General features: G+C 26.1%; 5 protein-coding genes across 5 annotated transcripts; 3 read left to right on the top strand and 2 right to left on the bottom strand.

The window, feature by feature from the left end:
* Positions 1 to 1,853: 1,853 nt before the first annotated feature.
* LOC149058162 (uncharacterized) lies at positions 1,854 to 6,059 on the top strand. Its single transcript, XM_089218776.1, has 2 exons — positions 1,854 to 2,096; positions 3,010 to 6,059. Exon 2 carries the CDS (start codon positions 3,089 to 3,091, stop codon positions 3,884 to 3,886), a length of 798 nt encoding a protein of 265 aa, XP_089074902.1. The 5' UTR covers positions 1,854 to 2,096; positions 3,010 to 3,088; the 3' UTR covers positions 3,887 to 6,059.
* Positions 6,060 to 7,234: 1,175 nt separating this feature from the next.
* On the bottom strand, positions 7,235 to 13,027 carry LOC107163950 (uncharacterized). Its single transcript, XM_015511601.2, has 5 exons — positions 12,575 to 13,027; positions 12,327 to 12,486; positions 12,005 to 12,132; positions 8,314 to 8,448; positions 7,235 to 7,336 (listed from the first exon to the last, which is right to left on the bottom strand). The coding sequence occupies exons 1-5, from the start codon at positions 12,636 to 12,638 to the stop codon at positions 7,299 to 7,301; spliced, it is 525 nt and encodes a 174-aa protein (XP_015367087.1). The 5' UTR covers positions 12,639 to 13,027; the 3' UTR covers positions 7,235 to 7,298.
* A 141-nt stretch (positions 13,028 to 13,168) lies between these two features.
* Gip (hydroxypyruvate isomerase-like protein Gip) lies at positions 13,169 to 14,707 on the top strand. The gene is made up of 2 exons (XM_015511591.2): positions 13,169 to 13,264; positions 13,345 to 14,707. The coding sequence occupies exon 2, from the start codon at positions 13,582 to 13,584 to the stop codon at positions 14,368 to 14,370; it is 789 nt and encodes a 262-aa protein (XP_015367077.2). The 5' UTR covers positions 13,169 to 13,264; positions 13,345 to 13,581; the 3' UTR covers positions 14,371 to 14,707.
* On the bottom strand, positions 14,365 to 18,169 carry LOC107163932 (uncharacterized). The gene is made up of 11 exons (XM_015511579.2): positions 17,848 to 18,169; positions 17,636 to 17,785; positions 17,294 to 17,469; positions 17,105 to 17,227; positions 16,516 to 16,653; positions 16,094 to 16,201; positions 15,914 to 16,035; positions 15,621 to 15,849; positions 14,995 to 15,092; positions 14,699 to 14,908; positions 14,365 to 14,565 (listed from the first exon to the last, which is right to left on the bottom strand). The coding sequence occupies exons 1-11, from the start codon at positions 17,850 to 17,852 to the stop codon at positions 14,440 to 14,442; spliced, it is 1,485 nt and encodes a 494-aa protein (XP_015367065.2). The 5' UTR covers positions 17,853 to 18,169; the 3' UTR covers positions 14,365 to 14,439.
* Positions 18,170 to 18,673: 504 nt separating this feature from the next.
* On the top strand, positions 18,674 to 24,088 carry LOC107163734 (uncharacterized). Its single transcript, XM_015511294.2, has 3 exons — positions 18,674 to 19,011; positions 20,890 to 21,080; positions 21,162 to 24,088. Exons 1-3 carry the CDS (start codon positions 18,877 to 18,879, stop codon positions 23,482 to 23,484), a joined length of 2,649 nt encoding a protein of 882 aa, XP_015366780.2. The 5' UTR covers positions 18,674 to 18,876; the 3' UTR covers positions 23,485 to 24,088.
* Positions 24,089 to 26,707: the final 2,619 nt, after the last annotated feature.

Genomic DNA, 26,707 nt, shown 5'->3' with positions numbered 1-26,707 from the left:
ATTTTACAAACCTGTATATTATGAAGATGGAAGTGAAACTATGAAATAGTTCTTGGAAATTCTTAATGAATTAGGTACACACTAAAAAATTCTTTAATTAGATATGAAATTGATTTGATTTAAAAAGTATGAAATTTAAAAGTTCCATTTCACTATTGAATCGTGGGCTACACGAATAAAAAAACATTTATAGATATTTTTATTTTTAACACCGAAAATAAAAAAATCCAAAATGCTCAAATTGTAAATCTGGCCCTTAGAAAAACCTAACACTATAAAAATATTTATTTAATCATTTTCATTTGTTATAAGATTCATTAATTTGAAAAATAATATCTTGTAAAAAAAAATATTTACATATTATAAAATATCCATTTGAAAATTCTCATGAAATATTAACAGCATATACTTTTTAAATTTAAAATGCTTTTTACAACTGGATCAATATTACTAAACAAAAATAACAAGATTATAGAAGTAGGTAAAAATAAGCTTTTTTTCATGTTTTATCGATAACGCCGAGTAGGTAACTACTTTCACATTAGATACTTCCGCGGAAATTTAAAAATAAGCTACATGACTTAAATAAATGTTTTTACAGTCAATTTTTTTCTGTAAACTAGATTTACACATTTTTATTTCTAGTATTTTTTACATGATATATACAATCTGTACCTTGTGACACAATAAGAATATGGGCTAATTTACAATGACATGAATCATGAATGAGTTGTTAGGTTAGGTTAGTTGGAAGAAGCCACCCAGTAGATATTAAAAAAAAATTAGAATGAAAAATGTTATAGGTACTAACGTGTAGCGATTGCGCAAACATCTGTTAGACATAAAAAACAAAAATTAAATAATATTGATTAAAATAAAAGTTATTTCATTTGTCAGGTATTCCTATTACAGTTTAAACACGGATGGAAAATTGGAAATTCACTGCTTCTTATAGAAAAATAAATAAATATTTTTGTCATTGTTTACACAATCGTATACTGTCATAATTCAGTAAAAATATATCTTGCATCATTACGTAAATATTTATGACAAAATATTCAACATTTTAGAATTAACAAAAAAAAACTATATCTGTGTTAAGCGATATTTATTATTATTATACAGAAATTAACGACATAGGGTAATAGTTATTACCTATTTGTTGTTTTATCGATAGTTGAACTCAATATCCAATGATGGTTATGTCTTATATGTATAATCTAACCCATAATTAAATTTTAATTTTAATATGTAATATGTATGTAGCCATGTAGGTATTATGTATGAATAGTATTTATTACTCGTATTATCAATGCGATATAAAAGATTTCTAAAATATAGGTAGGGAACCTAGCTATACAACAAAAATAAATAAATTCGTGAATATTCTGATTTCAAAATATTTAGTATGTGTCTGCCTTCGTTAACAAAAATTTAACTTGAAACTCCAATATAGTCAATACCGAGATATTTTTTATAGATTTGACTGTCTATTTGTAAATAGTTTGATACCTTTGTACTATATTGTATGTCTTAAATATAAATCTAGATAAAATCAATAGATATTTTCTGGTTGCTGGAAGGTAATTAACATACTATGTATTACTTATACACTACGGCAATATTATAGATGTAGTGACGTACACATTATAATCGTTAAACCATTTGAATATATCATTTTTTTTTTCAACTACAATATAAGAACACTTGTTAATAGCATATGTAGTTATTGCAAATAAAAGTATAGGTATATATTTCAATTGTTAATATGTAATATTTGTTTCTGACTTCTGCAGTGTGATAAAAGAATACCAGATATTACACAGTAGTAAAATATCAATACGTGAAACAAACTTTGAAATATATTCAATACGATTTTAAATTGTATTCGTTGATATTTATGTATCTCAATATGTATTAAATTCAAATTAAAAAGACGTTTCTATAAACTATATAGTAATTGTAAAAATACGGTATTATAATGTACTTTAAAAAATAAGTTTTTATTTTAAATATCAAACTATTAAAGTTTAAATGATATACTTAAAAATTCAATACTGACCATATCAATATTATTTTACAATTCGGGTCTCGGAGTAAGTTTAAAGAATTATATTTTGGTATAATTAATTGTTTAAATAAAATACATAGTTATAGTAGAATATTGAAAATAGTTCTTTTAAAATATTAACTATTCATTTTCACATTTTCTTTGAATCAACTTGTTATTGTTTCAAGTTCATTGGTAAATGGAGCTTGGGACAGCTTTACTTTATTATAAAATTAACTATGTTATTTACTTTTTAACAATTCTATTAAAAATGAAAATTTCATATTATTATGTATACAATATTACGCCAAGAAAGTTTTATGCAGACCTTTATAATGGCTTTAATATGATTATATTTATATAATATATTAAATATATAGTTCTCAAATATAAGAAAGCAATCACGATATTATCGATATTTATTATTCACCTACCTAAATGGCTAAATATTAAGAAAGGCTTCCAAATGTTTATAGACTACAGTTTACTTTTGAAAATTGAAAGCGTAATGGTAGTTTGGTAATATTAAATCACAATTTACCATGGATTTTATAAAATGGACAATAGTTCTTTTGACTTCAACAAATGGATTTTGTACAAAATAATATATTTCTTCAGTCTTAGCAATAACTAGATTAATTTATAGAATACCAGTAGATATTATAGAATACAGATTAAATAAAAAAAAATAATTTACAAGCATTTCCATTTTCAATGAGCGTAAATATAGGTACGTTTTTCATAACTTAATTTATATTGTCTAGGTATTATAAAAAAAAAAAGTAGTTTTAATATGAGATGTAGTTTTATATTGAAGAATAAAGGAATGTCACGTTTCTCAGCCTCGTCCTATCTATTAATATTATAGGTTATTTAGCATATTGTGGTATACCTAATATTAATGATAATAATGAAACGGAAATTCAAACATTACATGATGCACTTGATACCTTCGATAGGTATGCATTTGAACGGAACACCTGCATGACAAAATATATGTAGATAACAATTACCAACGTACGGACATCCGACGTCGAGATGGCGGAAGATTGCAGCTACTGCAGTTGCGATCGTTCTATCATTTACGTGCTCGATTTGGCGACTCCACGGTTCGAGATCGTTGTCGGCCAACCACCATCACCGCTGGACTGCGGCGTACTGTCGTCGAAGAGGTCAAGTCGTGCGTACCAATCGATGATCGCGGTCGGAAAACCGGACGCGGTCCGGAAACGGTGCACGGCCAGCGTGGAATCGTTGCCTCGCTCGCCCGCGGACTATCACTGCGGGCATGTCCCTGTAGACCTGCAGCAGGAGCAGAGCAGCCGCTGTGGTGAGGTATTTCCGGCGGCCGACCGTGACTCTAGCGGAACCGATGGTCCACAAGCACCAGACTGGCAGGCGACCGACCCGCAAACTCCCGACTTGTGGGCTACCGATTCGCAAGTTCCTGATTTTTGCACTATCGAGTTGCAGAGTCCGGACATGAAACTGCAAGAGTACAATTTCCGCGCAACACATGACCCAGATGTCGTGCACAAGTCCTATGCTACCGACTTCTTTGCGGTCATCACACCCAATGCTAGTGACGACTTTGACGCGGTGGACTTAACCGCAGGAGATGACTACCACATGCACAGATCCGTTGACCTAGACGGCTGGGAAGAACGTGCGCCCACCCACTCGGTTCAGGCTCGATCTCTGGAAAACGGGGCGTGGGACACTTGCAGAGTGCAGTTTTCTGTAGGAAATGCCCGGAAAGATGAGGAAAGTTCGCTGTGGACGAGGTGCAAAAAGTACATAAGTCGCGGATTGTGCTGTCGACAATGGTCGGCTTAGATGAGGTATCTGAAGAGTAAATTTTCGGAATTTTCCTAGTGTTATAGGAAAAATAAAAACATTCACCGAAATTGAAAAACAAATGCCACCCATTACGTTATTATACTTGCATGTGTAGTCTCCGTCTTACAATTTAATGGACAGCAATATAATTAATTTTTCAAACTTTAATAACTTTTTTTGTATTTGAGATATCGAAAAAAAACAATGTTGTACAGTAAGGTAATGTAGTCTTTGTGGTGTGGACGTTTTGTATCTTATTCATGACTGCTGCTTTTTTGGTTTTTTGCCTCGAAAAACGGGTTATTCTATATTAATATAAGTAAAACAGTGACAACTCATGTGGGTATAGCGTCCACTTAACTTGTGACAGGAATCTCAACTATTTTACCACATATTTGCCGTTATTTTCTATATATTTTTGGTAACGTAAGCCGCAGTATATTTAGTTTAAACCACGGTTCAAGATAGAATCTATATATCTATCTATCTTAAACCGTGGTTTTAACCCTTTCGAGTATTGGTAAAAGGGAGTACTATTCTGCGGGCGGAACCTGTAAACATAAAAAAATGTTACGCTCAGCAGATCACGTTTAACTCAGTTAGTTTAAAATTTAGAGTGAATTGACCTCTCATAAAAATTAAAGGTAACATTATTTTCGAGGGGTTCTCATACGCTTTTTATTATATATTAATTTTAAAGCGAGTTATGAGTATTTTAAAATTGTAAATCGTTTGCATCTCTTAAAATACTCAAAACTCGCTTTAAAATTAAAACATAATAAAACGCCTATGAGAAGGACTCGATAATAATGTTACCTTTAATTTTTATAAGAGGTCAATTTATTATATAAATCAATTCACTATGAATTTTAAACTAACGGGGGTAAACGTGATCAGGTGACCATAAAATTTGATATTATGTTACGCACTTGTAAGACGGAGACAACACACGTGGGTGTAGCGTCCTCTTAAATCTTTTATGTTTAATTTTAGAAGTGAATTGACCTATTACTACATCGTTTACACTGTTGATCAAAATATAAATATAGGCTTATCATATAATAACACTTGGGCGTAATTAACGAGGCTTTGTTCACCAAAATATAATATAGGTACCTACCCAGAAAAAAGAAAAACAAAAAGATTTCTGAAAACCTAACTGTCATAATGACTAAATTAAAATGATTAATGATTTATTTTCATTAATCTTTATTTTAAAATGTATAAGAATGAAGTCGTAAAATAATAAAACCACACATAAAACACGCACACTTATAAACTCATGGACATAACTCCCATAATCTGGGAATTAAAATATTTGATAATAGTGAAATTAATATATATGTATATACTGTGTAGGTTGTAAGGTTGAAAAAGACATCCATACAAGCATAGGGTACTAGGCATACTTTTCAAGCGTCCAAGTGTTCTTAGTATACTTCTAGCTATGCACTACAGCCCACTTTTAAACTTTGAATCAAGTTTGACAATGTATTACAACCAATATTTGCTTACAATTATAATTTTGTAAAAATTATGTTAAACATTCTAATATAATTGTAGAAATTGAGGTGACACAAAATAACATATTGATTAATATTAGTCATAAATGTTTTATTACAACTAAATTACTAATATTGTATACAAATTATATTTTTTTCTACACAAATAGAATTAATTATAGATAGAGATAATATTAATTTATGTAGGCACAATTTTAAAATTAAGATGTAAATGTGATATTTATATAGTTGTATACATGTTAAGTAGGTTATATCAAGCTAGGTATTATTATAAAAGCATAATAATAATTCGTGTCGATTTAAAATTCTTGCATAATTATATTTTTGGTAGAAATTAAAACTAAACATGTAATTTACATATTGGTATTGTTATTCTGTTTGTATACAATTGGCTTGACTGTATAAACAATTTGTAAAAATATCTTACATCAGACAATAAGCATTAAAATAAAATATAGTTCAACTACAATCAAATTTATGAATTATTAAGAAAAATATAGTCAATATTAAGCAATAAAAAGTATATAAAAATATGATCAAATTCAAACAAACTTTTATATTATTTCTATATAATTTCAAAATATGAATGAAATATAAATCCAGTCTTAATTTTTTTTTTTGTAAAATGGTGAATTATAAATTGTTTTAATTATTGTACATTATTAAAATAAGTTACATTATAATATAATATAAGACAATATTATTAGCTTTATATCATAAAAAAAATTCTACATTTAAATGCACATTCTGATTGAAAATCAATGTATTAATTATTAATTAAATGTAAGTTTATTAGTATTAAGACAGTATAACTATTGAGCTTAAATAAAAATATTGAATAAATAAGAAATTCTTATACACAACCATAGTGAGATTATTTAAAGACACAGTAGTATCAAATTACACAGTAGTTTTAACTTAGACCATATAATTGTCAAAAGGAAAAAATAAAAATTCTAGCAGAATATGTGTCATAATATAATAATTAAATTACAAGCTATACAGACATTTTATACGTTTTAAGATCATATAACTTTTGTGTTGAATACAAAACAAAATACAACATTATAATTCGATATTGAATTACTATTTCTATTAGTAAAAATATTAATCTTAGACTTAATGTAAATACACACAAAAATAGTGTTCATTTAAAACCAAAATTAATTTTGACAGTTAATCACATGTAAATCATCACAATTCAGTTAATACGTATTTGGTATTTCACTATTTGACAATTATTGTTTAGAAAGGAACCAACAAAATAAACCAAATAAGGCAGAAAACAAATAATATCAAAAAAACTTTATAGCTTTGCGATTTTTATTTCTTCCATATAAATCGTCAAAACTCAGGAACAACGAAAAAACTAAAACTAATTATTACATATTAAATAAGACAATTTAGAATATTTAAATTATTGTATACATTTGATTAAAAAAAAAAATTATAATTTTGAAGAATCAATAATGAATCTGAGAAAAAAATAGTTTATTGAAATATACAAAAATACTATTTTTTTTTCAAAATATTTGTTTTATATTTGACTCACATTTTATGATAAAAATTATAAATATTTATACGAAATATTGTGCTGGTATATTCTTTAAAGGTAAACACATGAAGTCTTATTTTTATGATTATATATGAAAAGTAATTCTAACCATAATCAGTTCAAAACTAGGTAACTTAATATTTAAGATAATAATATTCTTTTGATAGCCAGACTATAAAAGTCGAAAATTTAAAGATAAAAAAAAAAAAATTGAGTCATTCACAAACCTTCGTTACTCAGTTGATGGCACAAATAAATTTAGTAATATTAATAATAACATGCTATGCTTTGGCTTTTTATTAGAACAGTTCATGTTTTTGTGATGTGTGAATTAACAATTTACTTCAGTCGATTTTAATGGTTGCATACCTGAAATAATTAAAATTCATATTAATGGAAATATAAACAAAATGTTAAAAACAATAGTCACAGAAAATAAACCTTTTCACTGGTACACTAGTTATGCTACGTAATATAAAATATTTTTAACTTTTAATGATGCATATTTTTTTTAAATTTTAGTTTTGAGATCTTTATGATCTAATTATTTAAGAGGACACCACACTCGCATGTGTTGACTCTGTCTTACAAACGTAGAACATACCAAAATCTGTACTAGCACAAAAATGCGTGGGACAACTGTTTCTCCTCAGTATTTATAGTAGAATTATCAGAATCCCACAATGGATAGGAAACAATTTTATCTGGGTCAATTTTTTTTGAGATATAAATATAATTTAAGTAATTAACTTAAGAAAATATTATTTAATTATTTAATTATTAAAAATTATTGGTTTGTGTCATCAAAAAAATAACAACACTATGACACAGATCTTTTAAGTTTGAAGTATTGTGATCCAAGGTTTTATTAAATTGTACTGTTACCGACAAATGATAATATTATAAACAGGAATGTAATTGTATGTCTGAAGCAGTGAAGTGTGTAAATGTTTTGGACATAATAGTATGTATTAGTACATATTATATTGATATATTAATATTATATATTATTACATATTATTATGTATTTTCATGTACTACTACAATAAAACATGGTTGTATGATTTACATAGTTATAGTCAATATCAATGTCGTTTATTTAAAACCATAGAAAATTATTTATAAAAATAAATATTGTGATTTATTTAGTTGCCAAAGAAATATTGAAGAAATTTGGGTTTTCTACAAAAACAGTTTTTTTCTGTTAATATAAAGGCAAAGTAAAACTATTTAAATATAATATATATAATGGGAGTTTTTATACAAGTATGGTATATAGAACATGGATAAAATATTTGATTTTGTATTGATGATATATAAATTTAACTAATATAAAGTGCACAAACCCATGAACTGTGGATAAACAGGATAAGCTCCAGGTGGCAAATGATGAGTAACTTCTTTTTTTGGTATATTTTGTTCTTCTGATTCATTGGGTAAAGAAACGGCAGCAACCATATTTGCATTATCATTTGAGTCTTCTATTAAAAACAAAGCAAAAAAAAAAAAATTGTAAAATATATCAATTTAATAGTAGATTCTCTATAGATTAATGAGTCAATTATGAATCAATAATGGAAAATGCATTATTTTTAAGCAAATTTTAACCACACATATTTTTATCATATGCCTATTAAAATATAATTGGAGTGTTGATATAGATTAAACATCATGATTAGAAAATTTAAATTGGTAAGTGTATAATCTTATAATATTTTGAAGGAAATATATAAGTATTTAAGCTATGAAGAATTTTCAGTTAATTATTACAGACACAAATTGACGGTCTTTATTTGAATAAATAAATATTGCATTTAATGAGATAAAGTTAAGTTAAATGCAAAAAAAATCTAAATTAAAGGAAATTCTAAAAGATTTTTTATCTATCAGTTTAAATCAAATTAAGTATAGGATCAAAAAATAAATTGAGTTCAATTTACCACTTGGCTATAAAAATTAAAGATGTACAATTAATTTATGAATCAGTTATTATTAATAATAAATTATTATGATATAATATATATCACTTAAATATGTGGGTATTAATAGTAATGACCATCAAATTGAAAACACTAAATTCATGTAATTTATGAACTCGAGAATTAAATAAATTGTTGTGGACTATTTTGCAAGCAACATGAAGAAAAAAAATTAATAATGGTTAACATTTTGGATAGAATTAGGTAGATTTGGGAAGCAATACTATTTGAATTTATTATTTTAGTGTATTAATCAATTTTTTTTAATGAAACGCATTTAAAAATTTTAATTAATACACTTTTAAGTCATTTCATTAATCTATTAAAAACTAATGAGTATAAATTATGTAAAATGCAAACTAATATACAAATATGAGTAAAATATTGGTTTTCTGTAGTTTTGTGTAACAAATTTTCAGTATTATATAAAATTATCAATTCAAAACAAAAAATAAAATAATAATTTAAAATTTTGAGAAATATACACAACTACTGTTAACTGATATATTAGGCATTATTTTAAGTTAAATCCACAAAATTTAATATTTTAATAGGAATGAAAAGTTTATTTTTACTGTTTAAAATTGTTGTATATACTAAATAAAGTACAGGTAATTGGTAAAATAATTTATAAATAAATAAAGTAACAAATATTTAAAAATAGTGATAATGATATTCATATTTTACTACTTAAGTATAGAAAATATTTTAAGCCATTAAGTAAACAATATAAACATGAATATTTTATCTTTAAGCTTTTTTCAAGTGACAAAGACAAATTGTTGTTCTAATCAATAAATTATACACTAGTATAATTACTATAATCCTTGTATTGGTACTGATTTCTTTATCATTTATTAGATAAAAACAATATAAATATTTATCAAATATGTACTAGGTAAGGTAGATTAAAACATTCTTCTAGAAAATAATTTATCAGTGATATCCTTTACTGATAAAATCTTATATTTAGTTTAATATTAAATAAATAATGCAATAATGTAAATATACATACATTTTTACTAATAAATATAAGTATAAAGTTCATATAATGTTTAGACCATTTATTTATCTATCCTATGTAAACGGGCAAATACACTTAAACAAATTATAATTTATATTTATATGACTATATATGTAAAAATATATACTGTAATAATTAGAGTAGTTTGATATTGTATTACTTGTAAAGGGATTTTGTAATTATTGTTGGATAAAATGGTTACTGTTCTCAAATCTTTCTTTATGAAGAAAATAAGAACTTAAAAAAAATTTAAAAATACTGTGCATATAATAATTAAGAAGAAATAAAGTATTTAAATTTTTATTATTGATACCTATACACCATGGGCTCAAAAAATTATAATTTATGTTAAATGTTAAATAAACAATCATAGTTAAAACTGATAACCAAGTTATATAAACTATACTCCTATTATACAATATTACAATATATACTATATTCAGTTTGGAGAATGTACAGGCTCTGCATTCAACATACGGTATCCGGACATTTTCCCCCTGATTGTTTTTGGTATAGTAGGACATTTTCCCCCCAATATATTTTCGATGCGAACATTTTCCCCCCATTTTTTTTTAAAATGTATTATTAAATAATATAATATAATTTATTGTTTAATAAGAAATTATTTTTTTTTTAATAAAATATTATTTTTATATTAAATAATATTATTTCCTCCTTATTTATGGAATGTACATAATACTATAAAGAAAAATACAGGTAGAACAAATAATATAAGTGAAGGTTTCAATAATAAATTTAAAACTTTGGTAAGAACTCAGCATCCAAATATTTGGATGTTCATTGAAGCACTACAAAAGTCAAATTCAATGGCAATTAATAAATTATTAAAAATTAAAACAGGTACGGTTTTTTTACAAAATAAAATAAATATGAAAGACGATTACAAAATATGTGCTTAGATATAAAAAAAGAATCAGAAATTAAATGTTTTTTACAAAATATATCATTTTTATGTCGGAATTTTTAGACTATTATACTTATATAATTTTTTTACGTTTTATTATACAATTTTTATTATATCTATGAAAAAAAATCTAATTTATAGTATAAATTTATAAAGTTAATAATAGTATAATTGATTGTATTTATAAAAAAAAAATAATATTTTATTTAAAAAAAAATAATTTCTTATTAAATAATAAATTATATTATATTATTCAATAATAAACTTAAAAAATAATGGGGGGAAAATGTCCGCATCGAAAATATATTGGGGGGGGGGGGGTGGGGGAAATGTCCTACTACGCCAAAAACAATCGGGGGGAAAATGTCCAGGGAGAAATTGTCCGCCATTCTCAACATACTACTAAAAGCTTAAGCCTCATTTATCTTTCTAAGGAACTTAGCTCTTCTGAAAGTAGTCGATTGGCAACTGTTAACATATATACACCTTGCAAATATTGATATTAAATTTATGGATACAGCGTTCTATACAAATCTATAAGCCAATATAGCTAACACTAGTGTTAACCGTTTATCATATATTCTTTCTTACTTAAATACATTTTTTGTTGCTTTAAAGTCAAAAGTTTTTGTGTGAGTGCGAATGAGAGTTACTCTCCATTATGAAGACCTTAAAATGTTTGGTCGGTGAAGATAGGAATGCCATATCCATATGTTTAATATTAATAGTTGCAAACTACAGTAGATGAGTCACAGGTGAATCATATATTCATATGCAACCAAAACAATTAAATGAAATGGAATTCAACCTCTACAGTAATTCCTAAATAAATGATTTTAGTAAATAGTTGTTTGATTGTACCATGTAGTTTCAATATTTATTAATGTAATTGATATTTTTATAGATAAAAAATACATGATTTGCTTTAAATGTATAGGTATTACCATGGAATCTAGGATAAGATAGCTACAAAATAAACTACATATATAATTTTTTGAAAAATGCCACCCATTTAAAATATTTTTTTAATAATGCTTAAAAATGTTGTCGCCTAGTGTTTACATGGTTAATTTTTAACTTATACTAGAATATTTTAAGAATATACATACTATAAATTGGGCGACGACGGCTCATAATGCAATAACATGGAATACAGATACAAATAACACAACATATCAATAACAGCCCAACAATTAACATCAGAACTATTAACAGGTCTGGCATGAATTTTAGAATTCTGAAAAACAGAAAATAAATAAATTTATATTTATAAAAATTATTGTTCTCATTGAGTTAATGATGTGGTACGGTTTTCATATGTTGACCAGTTATAATATACTGCTTTAAATATTATATCTGTTCTGTGGCAGAGGAGTCGCAGCTTGAAAACCGTACCTTAATAAAAATAAATTATGAAGAAAAATTATTTACAAATGTCGTAAATGTTCAGCACCATTGCAGCAATCGACACTATCAAACTTATCATAGCAACAAAATTTTGCATCTTGATCTGATTCAGATGAAGGGCAAGTCATTAAACGTTCTCTTATAATAGTTCCATTATATGTTTTCTTTACTGTACAGTTTTCACCTGTAATCAGTAATACATTTTTATTTAATACATAATTATAAATGACATGTGGAAGTCGGTAGATTCTAATAGCTCGAAAGCTACTTACTCTGAACTAATGTGACCAATATTATTAGATATGCGACTGACACAATCCTTTTAACAGTGTTCATAATGAAGACGCGAGTGCAAAGGTTAACACTAATTGTATTTGATAATTAAGTCACTCGAGTTAGATAACTAATGACGGTGATTAGTTATAAGACATAAAAGAACAACAAAAAACATTCATGTCTTATTAGAAAACACTAATATTAATAATGACAATTATGAGCAACAATGCAGTTCAAGACAACGTCGGGACGATCATTTGGGCATACTGATAAGTGAATTGTATTACTGACGGGCGACGGGCGACGGCTATTCAGCCAGAATGATCGTGATGCATAAAAAAGTAAAAACATACAATAAACATTAAACAGATCTAAACCTATCCGGTTCCAGTATTCACTACAGCTTGCTATATAGTATATACAAATACATATATATAGTACCTACCTATTGTAATCTTTTTCAATGATTATTATGTTTGCCGTTTGGTGTGTTCGGAGTTTGGACTGTTTTGTGTGATATTTATGGGCGGAGAAATCAGGGACGATGAAACGCAAAGAGGTTGTACGTGCGATAAATACAATTCTCTTTGAAATGTCATTTTGACCTTGTGAGTTGTGATAAGATGTTTCAAATTGACAATTTATGTTCACGGTGGTCGGTGATACGGCTTTGAAAATTTGGAAGGGTACTTGAATATAATTATTATTTATTATACTTTAAATGTTTAAATTTGATTATTGATTTTTATTTGTTGGTTTGTTACAGTTTGATTTTTGAATTTTTAAATTCAGTTTATCGAAAGCCATATCATTTGTACTTACAATATAGTTGGCAATATCTGGTTAAGGTGAATACTCTGGTTTTCACGCACCAAGCTCAAAGTCCGAAGGTGAGATTAATGATTACTGATTAGTTCAGTTGAAGCTAGGACATCTTCCGAGCATTAATCGTGAATTCGTATAAAGGTTTTATTCTACACAATAGCAATAAGCAATATTCAACATGAATTTGAAGTTCTGTGCCAATCTATCTTTCATGTATCAAGAAGCGAATTGCCTTTTGGAGAGGTACAGTTTAGCGGCTAAATCGGGATTTGCTTCTGTCGAATGTGCATTTCCTTATTCAGATACTTTAGAAAAAGTAGTAAAGGCAAAAACAGATGCTAATGTACAACAAATTTTAATTAACGCACCAAAAGGTGAAGCCCATGAACTAGGGTTTGCAGCAATTCCAAGTATGGAGGATAGATTTCGTTCATCTATTGACTTAGCTGTATCTTATGCGAATGCATTGAACTGTTCCAAAATTCATGTGATGGCTGGCATAGTTGCTCAACCAACAGAAGCCAATCACGAGGCTTATGAAAAAAATTTAACTTACGCAGCACAAGTATTTGAAACTAAAGGCATTATTGGTTTAATTGAGCCAATTAATAAGTATTCGGCTCCAGGGTATTATTTAAATTCATATGAACGAGCAATTGATGTTCTGAACAAAATTAATAGCCCTAATTTGAAGCTACAGTTGGATATATTCCATTTACAACAGATCAAAGGGGACCTAACAAATAATATTAAAAGTTTGTTACCTCATGTTGGGCATATTCAATTGGCTCAAGTTCCAGCACGTAACGAACCAAATACATCAGGTGAAATAAATTATAGTTATATTTTTCAATTATTAGAAGAACTTAACTATAATGAATGGATTGGTTTGGAATATAACCCTAAAGGTGATACTGACAAAGGCTTATCGTGGTTAAAGGATATAAAAAGAACTGTAACATTTTAATGAGAAATATTTAAAAAAGTATATTTTAACTTACAAGCATTTAAAAAATAAGATACAACACATTTCAATTTATTCTAAGATCCAGAGCATATTTACACCAGTCTTCCCAAGGTTGACACTTTCCAACAATCCATTTTCAGTTGTTTTGATGTGATGTAGGAACAATAAAACCGTATAGAAAAAATTATTACGACCCTGAAACAATATCAAAATATATGGATGTTCTATGTTTTTACTTTTTATTTTATTTATTGTTGTTGCAAATTCTATTGCTATCAGATTAATTACTAAGCCCAAACTTATGTACATTAATAATATATTACATTACCTTTGGAAAGTTGTATGTTTCTTTACCAATTTTTAAACTATAATGAGGTGGAATATTTGATTGTTGAAAAATGACCACTTGCTTATTATCAGATTTTAATTTTTCTGGATATTTAATCAGATGTTGAACAGAAAATGGGTTTTTTCCCTTAAGACGTGTTAATGGAGATAACTGAGAATCTAAGTATGTAGCTAATAAATGCATTACTAACTAAAAAACAAAGAAAATAGTTATATAGAATTATAGAAACTTAACCATTGTGAATAACACATTTGAATAAAATAAATAGTCCTTACAACTGCATCAGATGGTAATTCACTATTCCATTCTTTTCCTTTAAATGTTCCACCAGAATTCCATCGATATTCAGTTAAACAAGAACCTCTGGCCAATTCTGAAACAAAAATTAAACTCTTGATTACAAATATTTAAGTATCATGGGAAGGCCCTATCCTAAAAAAATCATTTGGAAATATCCCATCGCATAATTTATTATAATGAATTGAAGAAAATGTAATTTACCTTAATGTTCATTGAAATTAATTGAAAAAAATCACTTATAAATAACTCTCCATTAAACTGATGGTGACAAGATAATGTCTCTGGTATTTTTTTTAACTTATCTACATAAGCGTACAACAGTATGTTATAAAATTTAAGTACCAAAATATATTTTTATCTACTGATGATTATATATTTATTTGCTGCTTTTATACAATATTTTGTATGATATTACATGGAAATCACTAAAGCATATATATAAGTAATTTATTTTATGAATATTAAAGTATTCAAATGATAGACAGTTTAAACAAAGAAACATAAATTATGAGATTAAATGCAAGTATAAAAAACGATAAAATGAAATTTTTTTTAGGGAACACAATAACATACAAGCATCTACTATTAATTATTTGTTTACCTCTTATACGTTGAACTACATACTCTTGATTTGGGGATACTTCAAAGTATGGAATAATATATAGTAAACTAGGTATAGTTTGAGCGACCTGAATTGTATGTGCAGTTTTTTTTAATCTTTCTAAACCAACATTTCCTATTGATACATCTACAAATCCTTGGTTGTATAAAGCTTGATCAACATTTTCAATTTCTTTTACCAATCGAGAAATAATAGTTTGAGAAATCCACTAAGAAAATCCAATATTTTATTAAAACTCAATTAAATTAATTTTAAGTAAAAATTCTACTTACTGTTCTCAAATTAACAGACCATCTTTCAACTTTATTATTGTCAACTTTAAATTTACGCCATACTTCTGAAGCCATAGCTACAGTGGAAGTACTTTCATTCAGTTCAGATTTTGATTGTTCAGCTAATATTAAAAAAAAATTATATGTGAAGTCTTGAAATAATCTATTTTACAAACTTACGTGATGAAGCTACTTGGTAAATAGAATTTTGAAGCATTGAAGAAATAGATGTATTTGAACAACCTGAACGTTCCCACAAAGACATGCTCCGTTGTTCAGAATCACGTTCTAGAGGTATAATTTAATCAATATAAATTTATTGTTTTCAAGAAATAACTATAATGAAATAATTATCTAAAAATATATGTAATTCAATTCTGTATTCTCAATAAATTTAATTATTTAAGGCTTGTTACATATAGGCACATATACATTTATATTACTTATGACATCAGTGTCACGAGTGCAAAATAATATAAATGTCAACAATCCACATATGATCTTGTGAAATAGTAAACAAACTTAAATGTTTAGTTAGTAACAAAAATTAGTAATTACATAACTGACTGATCCACAAGTCATGCATTATAATAAAATATTACCGGTGAAAGAAAAGCTATTTTTGTTGTCATAGTCTTTAAGATATTGTTCCAAGGCAGAAATATCTTCTATAGTTTCATCATTTGTACTAGTCATATACTTAGTAGCACTTCTATTTTGTTTCTCTGGTCCAAAGTTGTCTGTTAATAATATAAATAATAAATAATAAAAATAATTTGACAATTAGTAGTTTAAAATGTATTTTTAAATAAATTAAAAATATTTAGTATTATGGATACTCTGTCCAATGAAAGTTTTACAGATAAATTTGAATAAACAAACAAACCGATCTGTCAAGTTAATTTAAATTAAAAATGTAATATATATCAATTACATTTATAGGTAAAATATACTAATGATCCAAAAATGTGAAAAGTGTATTATAATAATTATATTACAGCGTTTACCAGACAACATGTATTTTAAATTATGCGTGAAATAGTTTTTTGTTTATACATTCTAAACTTAATTAACATTATTAAAATATTCATTTTTAATAATACTCATCTTTATAAAACTAAAAATACTTGTATGGTTCAATAATAATAAATGATTAAAATTATATTGTTTGTTCTTGAAATAATAACTTACCAGGTGAAACATGAAACTGTTGGTTGCTCCATTTATTAGATATCCAGTTAATTGGTGTACTTGTGGTCGCAGGAGGTGTTATTATACTTGATGAAGTATCTGGTGATTTCACTTTTATATAAGCTAAAATAAACAAGACCATATGTTTAAACTATTGTATAATATAAATTTAGTTACCTATATGCTTACAATTGGAAAAGCCGAGTGTCTGGAAGTGTTCCGGTGCCAAGTGTAAGGTATTAGTGGTTACCCATAATTTTGTAAGAGACAATACATGATATAAAAGACTTAACAATACAACTATTGATGATACTGATTCAACAAATCTCCACCAAGGAGTATACCAAGAATATGGCAATGCCAATCTTGAAAAATAATAACACATTCAATTATTACACTTTAATACTTAATATCTTTAAGAAAAATATATTAGTATTCATGTAGTATTTAGTCCATAAAAATAACACTCATTTTAAAAATACAAAAACAATGAAAAATGTAATCCTTATGAAGTATAAATTAATAACTTACAGATCATAAGTCAGCATGGATAATACTAGGACATTTACAGTACCCCAAATAAAATGTTGCTTCATTCGGTTAACAGTAATCGTTAGCTGAATAGCGTCTTTCACTAAATCCTTTTTAAGTGATTTTTTTGATTGAAATTCTGGTGGAGTCCTATTAATCAAATTATGTGAATGTATGACAATACAACAATGAATTTTTAAATAGGTACATACCTCATGATTAAAATTCGTTATTAAGTAATTTTAGGCACTTTATCAATAAATAATATTTGTATAATATAATAAGCTGATTATAAATGATTAAACATAATATCGCTAATTTCTAAGAATTAAATCGTATATACACAAAAATAATAATAAAGATTAATACTTAATTGTTTTTAACGGTCACACTTTTAGGAAATCAAAGAAAACGAAAAATTCAAATAAGTAAAATCCGCATGTTTAGTGTTTACAGTAATGAATAATGATATCATTTTTCATTTCATCATCCATAATAGATAAGTACAAACTAATAGATTTTGTTTTATACCTATATAGATCATAATATTATTCTTATTTCTTATAGGTAAGTTATATTAAAACAAATTTAAAAATAAAATAAAAATGTTAGAAATTAATTTATAATTATTATAAACGTATTTTTTGCAAATCTCCAAAACGGTAAAACCAAAATGATAGTTATTTATTATTCCGTTTTTAACTTCAGTATATTATACAAAAATCAGCTCTATTATAGACGCGGACCACGATAAAAATGATAATGTCATGTCATGTCATAATAGCTAATAGGTATAGACTATAATAGACTGGAAAAGTAGAGAAATTGTCTTTGTCTATGAGTTCTTCACACCGGCACCGAATGTTTTCGGACTTCAGTGCTAACGGTGGTTATTTTGTTAATCCATGTTTTATACAGTCATACAGATGGCGTTGTAAGCAGGCTCTTGGAAATCGGCGCCAATAATTTTTTTATCATTATGTGGTATTATCATTAATATTGTTATTGTTGTTTTCGTAATTTCGTATTTCATTACAAGTTATTAAAATAATAAAATAATGAATAAAATATTAATAGTAGTAAATTTGTAATTTTACGAATCATTATAATAATTAGTTTCTATTGATTCTTAATAATGACTCTTATAAAGTAATTTGTATTTGATTTTTTTTTAAATATATTTTTAATTTTTATATTTTTAATATGTTAGTTAATTGTTAGCTTGATATTTGTATTCAAAAATGCGAGGTAAAAATCAAAAAGAAGAAAAAAAAATACTCAACTGCATTTGTGAAGTCAATATTGATGGAAAAATGGCTTTAGTGTCTTTGTACGATGATCTTCCTCATTTTGAATATGACCTGACAATTGATAATGTATGTATTTTAAAGATTTGAAATAGTATAAATCACTTTAAAATAAATCAATGATATATCTCATTATTTCAGTTTGTAAATATTTAGAGATAGTTTTGATAATTTCTTGAAATTTTTTAAAGTAAATAACGTATTCAAAGCCATACAATTTTATAAACATTTGCTGTCTTACATTATTCTATAGGGATTACTCTACTAATTTTCAATTCATCTGCAGGAATAACTATATTGTTACTAGTATAGTTAGACTCAGTGTTTAAAATGTTTGGATTCATATCTGTAATTAATCATCTGATACTTTTATAGGTAAATTACATAAATATTCAATTTGAATCTTATTACCTATTTCCATTATGCAAATATGTTTTAGTGTTTTACTCAGTAGTAATAATTATTATCTATTTTAGTTTATCTGTTTTGCAGTAGTGACTTAAAAAAAAGTACTTATGTACTTATGTAATCTACCTTACATCAACCTCAAGCCTGTGATTTGTTTAGTGTAATTGTAAATAAATACATTTCTTTATTATTCATAGTTTTAAAAAGATGTGCTTATGTTAACTGCTCTATTATACATGAGGTGACTTGTTGGCTACTGAAATAGATATGTTAAATTTAAATTCAATGGTGTACTTTAAATTATTGTACAAAAAAAATGATTCCAAGCAAACATAGTATGTCAGCCTACAGCCTATACTAAATTTATATTTTTAAATTACAAAAAAATAACTAAAATTATAATCTTTCATTTACCTAAATATCTATTTTTGTTCAAATTTAAACTTCAAAATTCTATGTATTTTATTTAAAAGAAACTTAAGTTTTTTAAGTTCAAGCTTTTTAATCCAGAAAAAGTTTATCTTATTTATATTTATTTAAAAAAAATCGAGTCTTCAAATGTGAATATAAAATGATATTTTGATGAAAAAGTCAAGTACCCACGATTATTCTATTAATTATTTAAAAATACGAAAATCATTCCATGAGTACTTGTTAGTTTAGGTTGATACTTAATATTCAATTTCAAAAATATTTGTATTCCAAAAGCTATTTGACATTCTGGTAAACTCTTTTATAAAGGTAGACAAACTTGTTAGGAATTTGTTTAAATTTTCAAATCTTCTAAGTACAAATAAAAAATATAAATTCTTTTACCTAATTTTTAACTCTAAATAATTTGTGATTTTTTAACAAAATTATCACACTTAGTAATCGTGAATTTATAGTTAACAATTTTTTTTTAATTACTACACTTATAACAACTAATGAGAAACGTTTAAACTTTGAAGTTTTTTGAGTAAATGGAACATTTTTTATTGACAATAATTAAATGAAAATTAAAAAAATTTGAAAATTTCTTATGCTTATTAATATCTGAAAAAAGTCAAAATATTTTATAAATGTCAACATATACTTATAGAAAAGGCTAACATTCGGTAAAAATTTTAAGTAAATATTAATGGTTATTCATTTTTTAGTTACACCAAAACCTAGATTGATTTTGTTAAAAACTGATTTTGAGTAAAAATTCCTGGAACACCTGAAATTTTCAATTTTGACCTCTCAAATGCATCAATTAAATCTAATCACTTTGCCACTAGATATGTTACTGAAGTTAAAAATCAAAATTTTATTGTGCACACAATACCTTACAACATTGTGAAAATAATGTATTTATATTTCCTCTAAAAATTTAAAACGGCGGTCATGCTATAGATTTTTTCTACTGATTTGTTATTCCTAAATTCTATATGTTATATCTCTATATCTTTGTGTAAGCCTAATGATTTATTTTAAATACACCTCATATTATAGTTATATAGATAATAATATTACTACTTATCTATGTGTGTTGTTTTATTATGCTTTAATTTTTAGTTGAAGAATTCAGTTACAAAACTAAAAACATTTGTTCAAGAATTGAAACAACGTATACAAAAATTGGAAAGTGAAAATAATCATTTCAAAACTGTCAATAAAGTATTGACTAAAAATATTACATCATTATATAAAACTGCTAGCATTGAAATCCAAAGAAAGGATAAAATGATTGATGATCTCCGCAAAAGGTACTTAAAAATAAAATTTTGTAATTTTACAAAGAAATCACGTTATTGTTTATTAATAATAATTTTTTTAATTACATTTAGTCAAATTGTTCCATTGCCATCCACATCAAAAATGTTTTCTTCTACAAATAGTTTTCAAATAGAAAATACTAAAGTCAATAAATTATCTGAAAGCAAGAAGAATACAGAACAAATTAAGAATACTATAGAAGATACAAAAGTACCAAATCAAAATAATAATGATAATATTACGACCATTGTCATCAAGCCTAACCATGATATTCCTAAAACAGTTTATTATAAAAGAATGTGTCAAAAATTAGCTCAACAAAATTATACCATCAAACCTAAAAATCAGACAGAACAGATAGAAAATAAAAATACTAATGATAAAATAATGCAAGATAAAAATGAAGAAATTAATAACGATAAAAATACATTAAAAGAAATTTCAACTTCTCCTATTCATAATGAATCTGAAGATATTATTAATTCTACACTAGTAATTTTTGAACCCGATATAACACCAAGTGACCGTGAACTTGATATTACTCAAGTTATTCAATGTAACAATCAAGAGAAAAATAAAGAAAATGTTTCCATAGATTCATTTGGTCCAAAATTAAAACAACCAGCCAAATTGAAAAAAAAATTAATCATAACTCCAGCTACTATTGGTGTTCATAATACACTAAATACAGCTAAAACTTTGAAATGTGCTAAAAAAATAAACCAAATAAACTGTTTAGCTTCAACAACACAATCTGAGATTACTAATTCACCTGAAAAACCAATAATAAAATCTTTAAGTAAAGATGGTCTACCGACATCTATTGAAAGTAGTTTTCCTGAATATGATGCAAAAATAGAAGATAAACCATTTACTACAGACATACTTCATAACCAGCAATTATTCACTTCTGAAAAAAGTAATCAAACCCAATCTATAAATATTGAAGTTGAACAATTCCCTATTAGAAGAAAAAAAAAAGTTATAGAAAAGGATAGTAATACTCTTGCATTAATTAATACGAAAAAATGTTCACAAATAACTGTTACTCATTTGGATCCATCAAATGACAATGAATTTAACAATTCAATAGAAAATGTTAAATGCTTGTCTACGAATAATGATAGAGAATCATCAAGTCCATCTCAACAAAAGAATAATCAATCAAAATGCAATTTAAATATCCTTGGTTGTGCAAATAGTATATCAGAATCTAAACACTTGAATAATTTTTGTAAAAGTTCCTCCAAAAATACTACTAAAACAAGTCCCACTAATAAATCTGTTGTATCATCTACCAATATCGAAAATAAACAAGTTTCAATTACAAGAACAACTAATGCATTAAAAAGGAATAGTTATACTTTAAATAAATCTAATGAAGTCACCCAAGAATTATGTATTAAAGATCATAAAAATAAGTATGACTCAAATACGCATGATAAACAACTTTCAACAGATACACTTCATAACCAAAAGTTATCTACTTATGAAAACCAAAAACAAATATTGTCTAATAATACTGAAGTTGAACAAGTTCCAGCTGTAAGAAAAACAAAAGTTTTAGAAAGCGACAATAATACTGTAAACAAATTCAAGAAGATCACTCAGGAACCATGTATTAAAAATTATAAGAATAAGTATGACTCAAAAATGGATGATAAACAACTTTCAAAAGACATACTTTGTAATCAAAAATTACCCACATGTGAAAAAATAAATCAAAATCAAGTATCGTCTATAAATATTGAAGTTGAACAATTTCCTATTAGAAGAAGAAAAACAGTAATAGAAAAGGATAGAAATTGTATTGATTTAAGCAATGTGGGAAAACGTGCATGTGTTACTTATATGAGTTCTTCAATCGACAATGATTTTAACAAGTCCCCTGAGAATGTTAAATTTTTGTCGATTAATAATGATAAAAACCCATCTAGTCCATCTCAAAAAAAAAATAATCAATCAAAATGTAATTTAGATACCCTTAAATGTGCTGATAGTTTAACAGAATCTAAACATTTAAATAATTCTTGTAAAAGTTCCTCTAAAAATACATCTGTTGAAACAAGTCCCACTGATAAAGCTGTTATACCATCCATCAATATTGAAGTTGAACAAGGGTTTGTTTTTAGACATTCTAATAGAAGAAAAGTAATAATGCGTTCAACTTCTGACGATAAACAAGAAACAAAGAAAGGAAGACGTGTTCAGTTGATAACTATAAAAGATCATTATTCAAAACCAGAGCCTAGTTTTAATGGTGCTAAAAAAACTGAAATTGATGTTAGCAAAAATTCTATTCTCTCAGAAAAAGTAGTTGAAAGTAGTAGTCACTTTTATGTACCACAAGTAAAAAGAAGAAGAACTATGAACTTTGGCAGTGCTGATTCATAGTTTTTTAATTTTTCATATTTCTAACAACTATTATTAATTATCTTATTCTCTATTTTCTCATCTATACAATATAATATATTTATTTTGTTACATTTTTACTCATATTTTACATAAATCATGATAACAGTGCTGCTTAAATGGATAAAAATAAGTTTTGTACATAATTTATAGTCTATAAGCATTAAAAAAAATTATTTTCAAAGGAGCTCAATTGAACAAACTTTGTTAAAAATGTATTACAATATGTTCTTGTATTGCTCTGCTTTTTTTTTTTTTATTAATTTATTCAATCAATTATTAAACTTTTTTTGCATGACAAAAACGTGTAAGAAGAATAATGTATACATTATAGCTCCATTATTGGATTTAGGATTAAGACAGAACATACAATGTAAATTCATTTGAAATGTAGTTAACTTAAATGCGACTAAACTTCAAATTTAAGGTACCTGAATAACCATTTAATATTAATTGATTTGATTTTAATTATTTGTAAATAATATTACCAAGTTAGATGATAAATTGTTCTTATATACTATATATATATATATATATATATATTATTACTGTGTTATCTGGTTTTAAGAGATTTCTAAAATATATTATCGCCATATTTTATATTTTTTACTGTTTTTATTTATATTTATTTTAAACACAAGATAACATCAATTTTATAAAGAGTTAAAGTATTTTAATCAACATATTTCACGAGTGCTCTACTCAGGTGTACCCAGTGGTGGATCCAGGATTTAATTTTTTTTTTTTTTTTGGGGGGGGGCCCATAGTCCAAAACGCAAATCTTAAATTTTTTCAGTAATTAACAAATACATCCAAATAGACAATAATTTTAAATGTGTATTATTTTTATTTGTAGATTATATTTAAATTATAATAATATTGTAAAAAATTTATAAAGATAAAGATAATTGTAAAATAATTATAAAAATTTATAATAAAAATAATAAAACCTAACTAATGCCAATTGGGGGAGGGGGGGCGAGGACCTCCCTAAAAATTTTAAAATTCATTGAAAAGTAGCGTTATTTATAGCCATTAGATATTTTGGATTTTTAGTTTTTAAATTTAATTACTCAGTGGCGCCAAAGTGTTTAAAAAATAATAAGACATAGTACATCAAGGGGCCCCCATCATCCTCTATTTTTATAATTTAACCATCAGATGCAAATCAAAGCATCCACAAATAAGTAGTAAGTACTGTAACGTTTAATCGTATATTTTTGAATTTAAACGCATATTCTGGATGCAGTAATAGACACGGCAGTATCTTATGGGGGGCCCCTAAAAAACGTGTAAATCTAAAAAATTTACTATGACAAATGTCTATAGTACATCAGAGCGGTACCCACTTGTCTTCCTTTTTTTAAAAATATTTTTATTTCGTGACATTGAACACAATTTTCAAATGCTGACATATTTTGTAAGTTTTTGGTAAGTACTTGGTGCCCTTTTTAATAATAGATTATGATACCCGAAATCAAACATTTTTGTTGGAGGATACCTCATTAGGGTTACTAGCTATTTCAAAACGCAATTGCTAATTATTACTGTTTAGTATCCAAGTGGTACATACACTTGTGTTTCACTTGTAAAATTTGCAATGACCCTTTAAATCCGAAAATTTACGAAACATAATTGATACAATGATATGTGACAACTGACAAGTGCCAATAGTACTATTTCACTGAACAAGTGGTTAACCTAATAAACCCGCTATAATTATAAAAAAGATATGTATATTTTACGTAATAATATAGGTATGCGTATTTCTGCATATTCTTGTCTTTCATGCTGCATTTAGTAGTTTTTTTGTTGCATATAATCTGTGGTAGGTATACAGGGTGATTTTTTTATCATGAACCACTCATTATTTCAAAAAGTATCAATGTTTTTGAAAATATTTTTTTACAAAGTTTCATGTTGTTAAAAAACAAGTTTTTATTAAAACATTATATTTTTTATCCTTATAATATTTTAAGTTTTTTACTTTTTTGAATGACAACCTAGAGTTTTAATTTCATATTCCAAAGCAGGATATTTTTCTACGTAAAAATCGAATTTTGGACGAGTAGTTTATGAGTTATAAGTATTTAAAGTTTAGATTGGCAGAGTGAAGTGGTACGGGGTTACCCTGCAAAATTTTTGTCCACTACTCCACTTCTCTAAACTTTTAATACTTATAAGTTATAACTCATAAACTACTCGTCCAAAATTCGACTTTTACGTATCAAAATACTTAGAACAATATTCTGCTTTGGAATATGAAATTAAAACTCTAGGTTGTAATTCAAAAAACTTAAAAAATATTTAAAAATATAATTTTTAAATAAAAAACGTTGTTTTTTAACAACATGAAACTTTGTAAAAAAATAATTCCAAAAGCATTGATACTTTTTATAATAATAAGTGGTTCATGATAAAAGAATCACTCTGTACATACAGTTATAATTTATTATATAGTCATAACAGAGGACACTTCGTGTGTAGTCTCTGTCTTATAAACGTATAGGTACCTACGAGGGTACAGCATGGCCAATTTGTGTTTATAAAGTGACACTTAACCAGTTATATATCAAACTTAAAGGTAAGAACATTATCTGTGTTCTTTCGTCGTCTTTTACAATACCTATTTTAATTTTTAATTGACACACCCATTTATAATTTATAAACTTATTAGGTAGGCGCTTATTTAAAAATTAAAATATTGTTAGCTACCCATTAGAAAACACAGATAATGTTCATATTTTTAATTTTGAGAATATGGCAGTATTCACTCTATTATTAAGCTTACTATACAAAATTGGGATTACGCTGCAGAACACAAATTTGTCGTATTGTCAGTTATAAACAAGCGTAAAAACATTCGTTAATTATAAACGGAGGCAACACAATTCTGGTGTGAAGTTCTGTCATAAATTCTTAGCATTGATAAAAATAGGCCCTAATATTTATACATGTAGGCCATATTACATGCTCTTATATAAGTAAATTGCAATCTAGTAAAAGATACTTTTTAAGGTATTCACAATTCAAGTACAGATACAAAAACTATAATACTTATTCTATAAAATGATTAAAATTCCTACGCATTTGAATATTCAGCAAAAAAAAGTATTTATAGACACCTTCAAATTGTTTAGGTATACCTTATATAAATGAACTGAACCGAATTTCATGTTGTGCGTTCATATTTTTTTTATAGCAT

Source organism: Diuraphis noxia, unplaced genomic scaffold (genome assembly GCF_037042655.1).
Source record: "Diuraphis noxia isolate RWA-SAM2 unplaced genomic scaffold, SU_Dnox_SAM2 contig0002, whole genome shotgun sequence".
NCBI lineage: Eukaryota > Metazoa > Arthropoda > Insecta > Hemiptera > Aphididae > Diuraphis > Diuraphis noxia.
The sequence above is the reverse complement of the archived record's forward strand: the minus strand, read 5'-3'. Positions and strand labels throughout refer to the sequence as shown.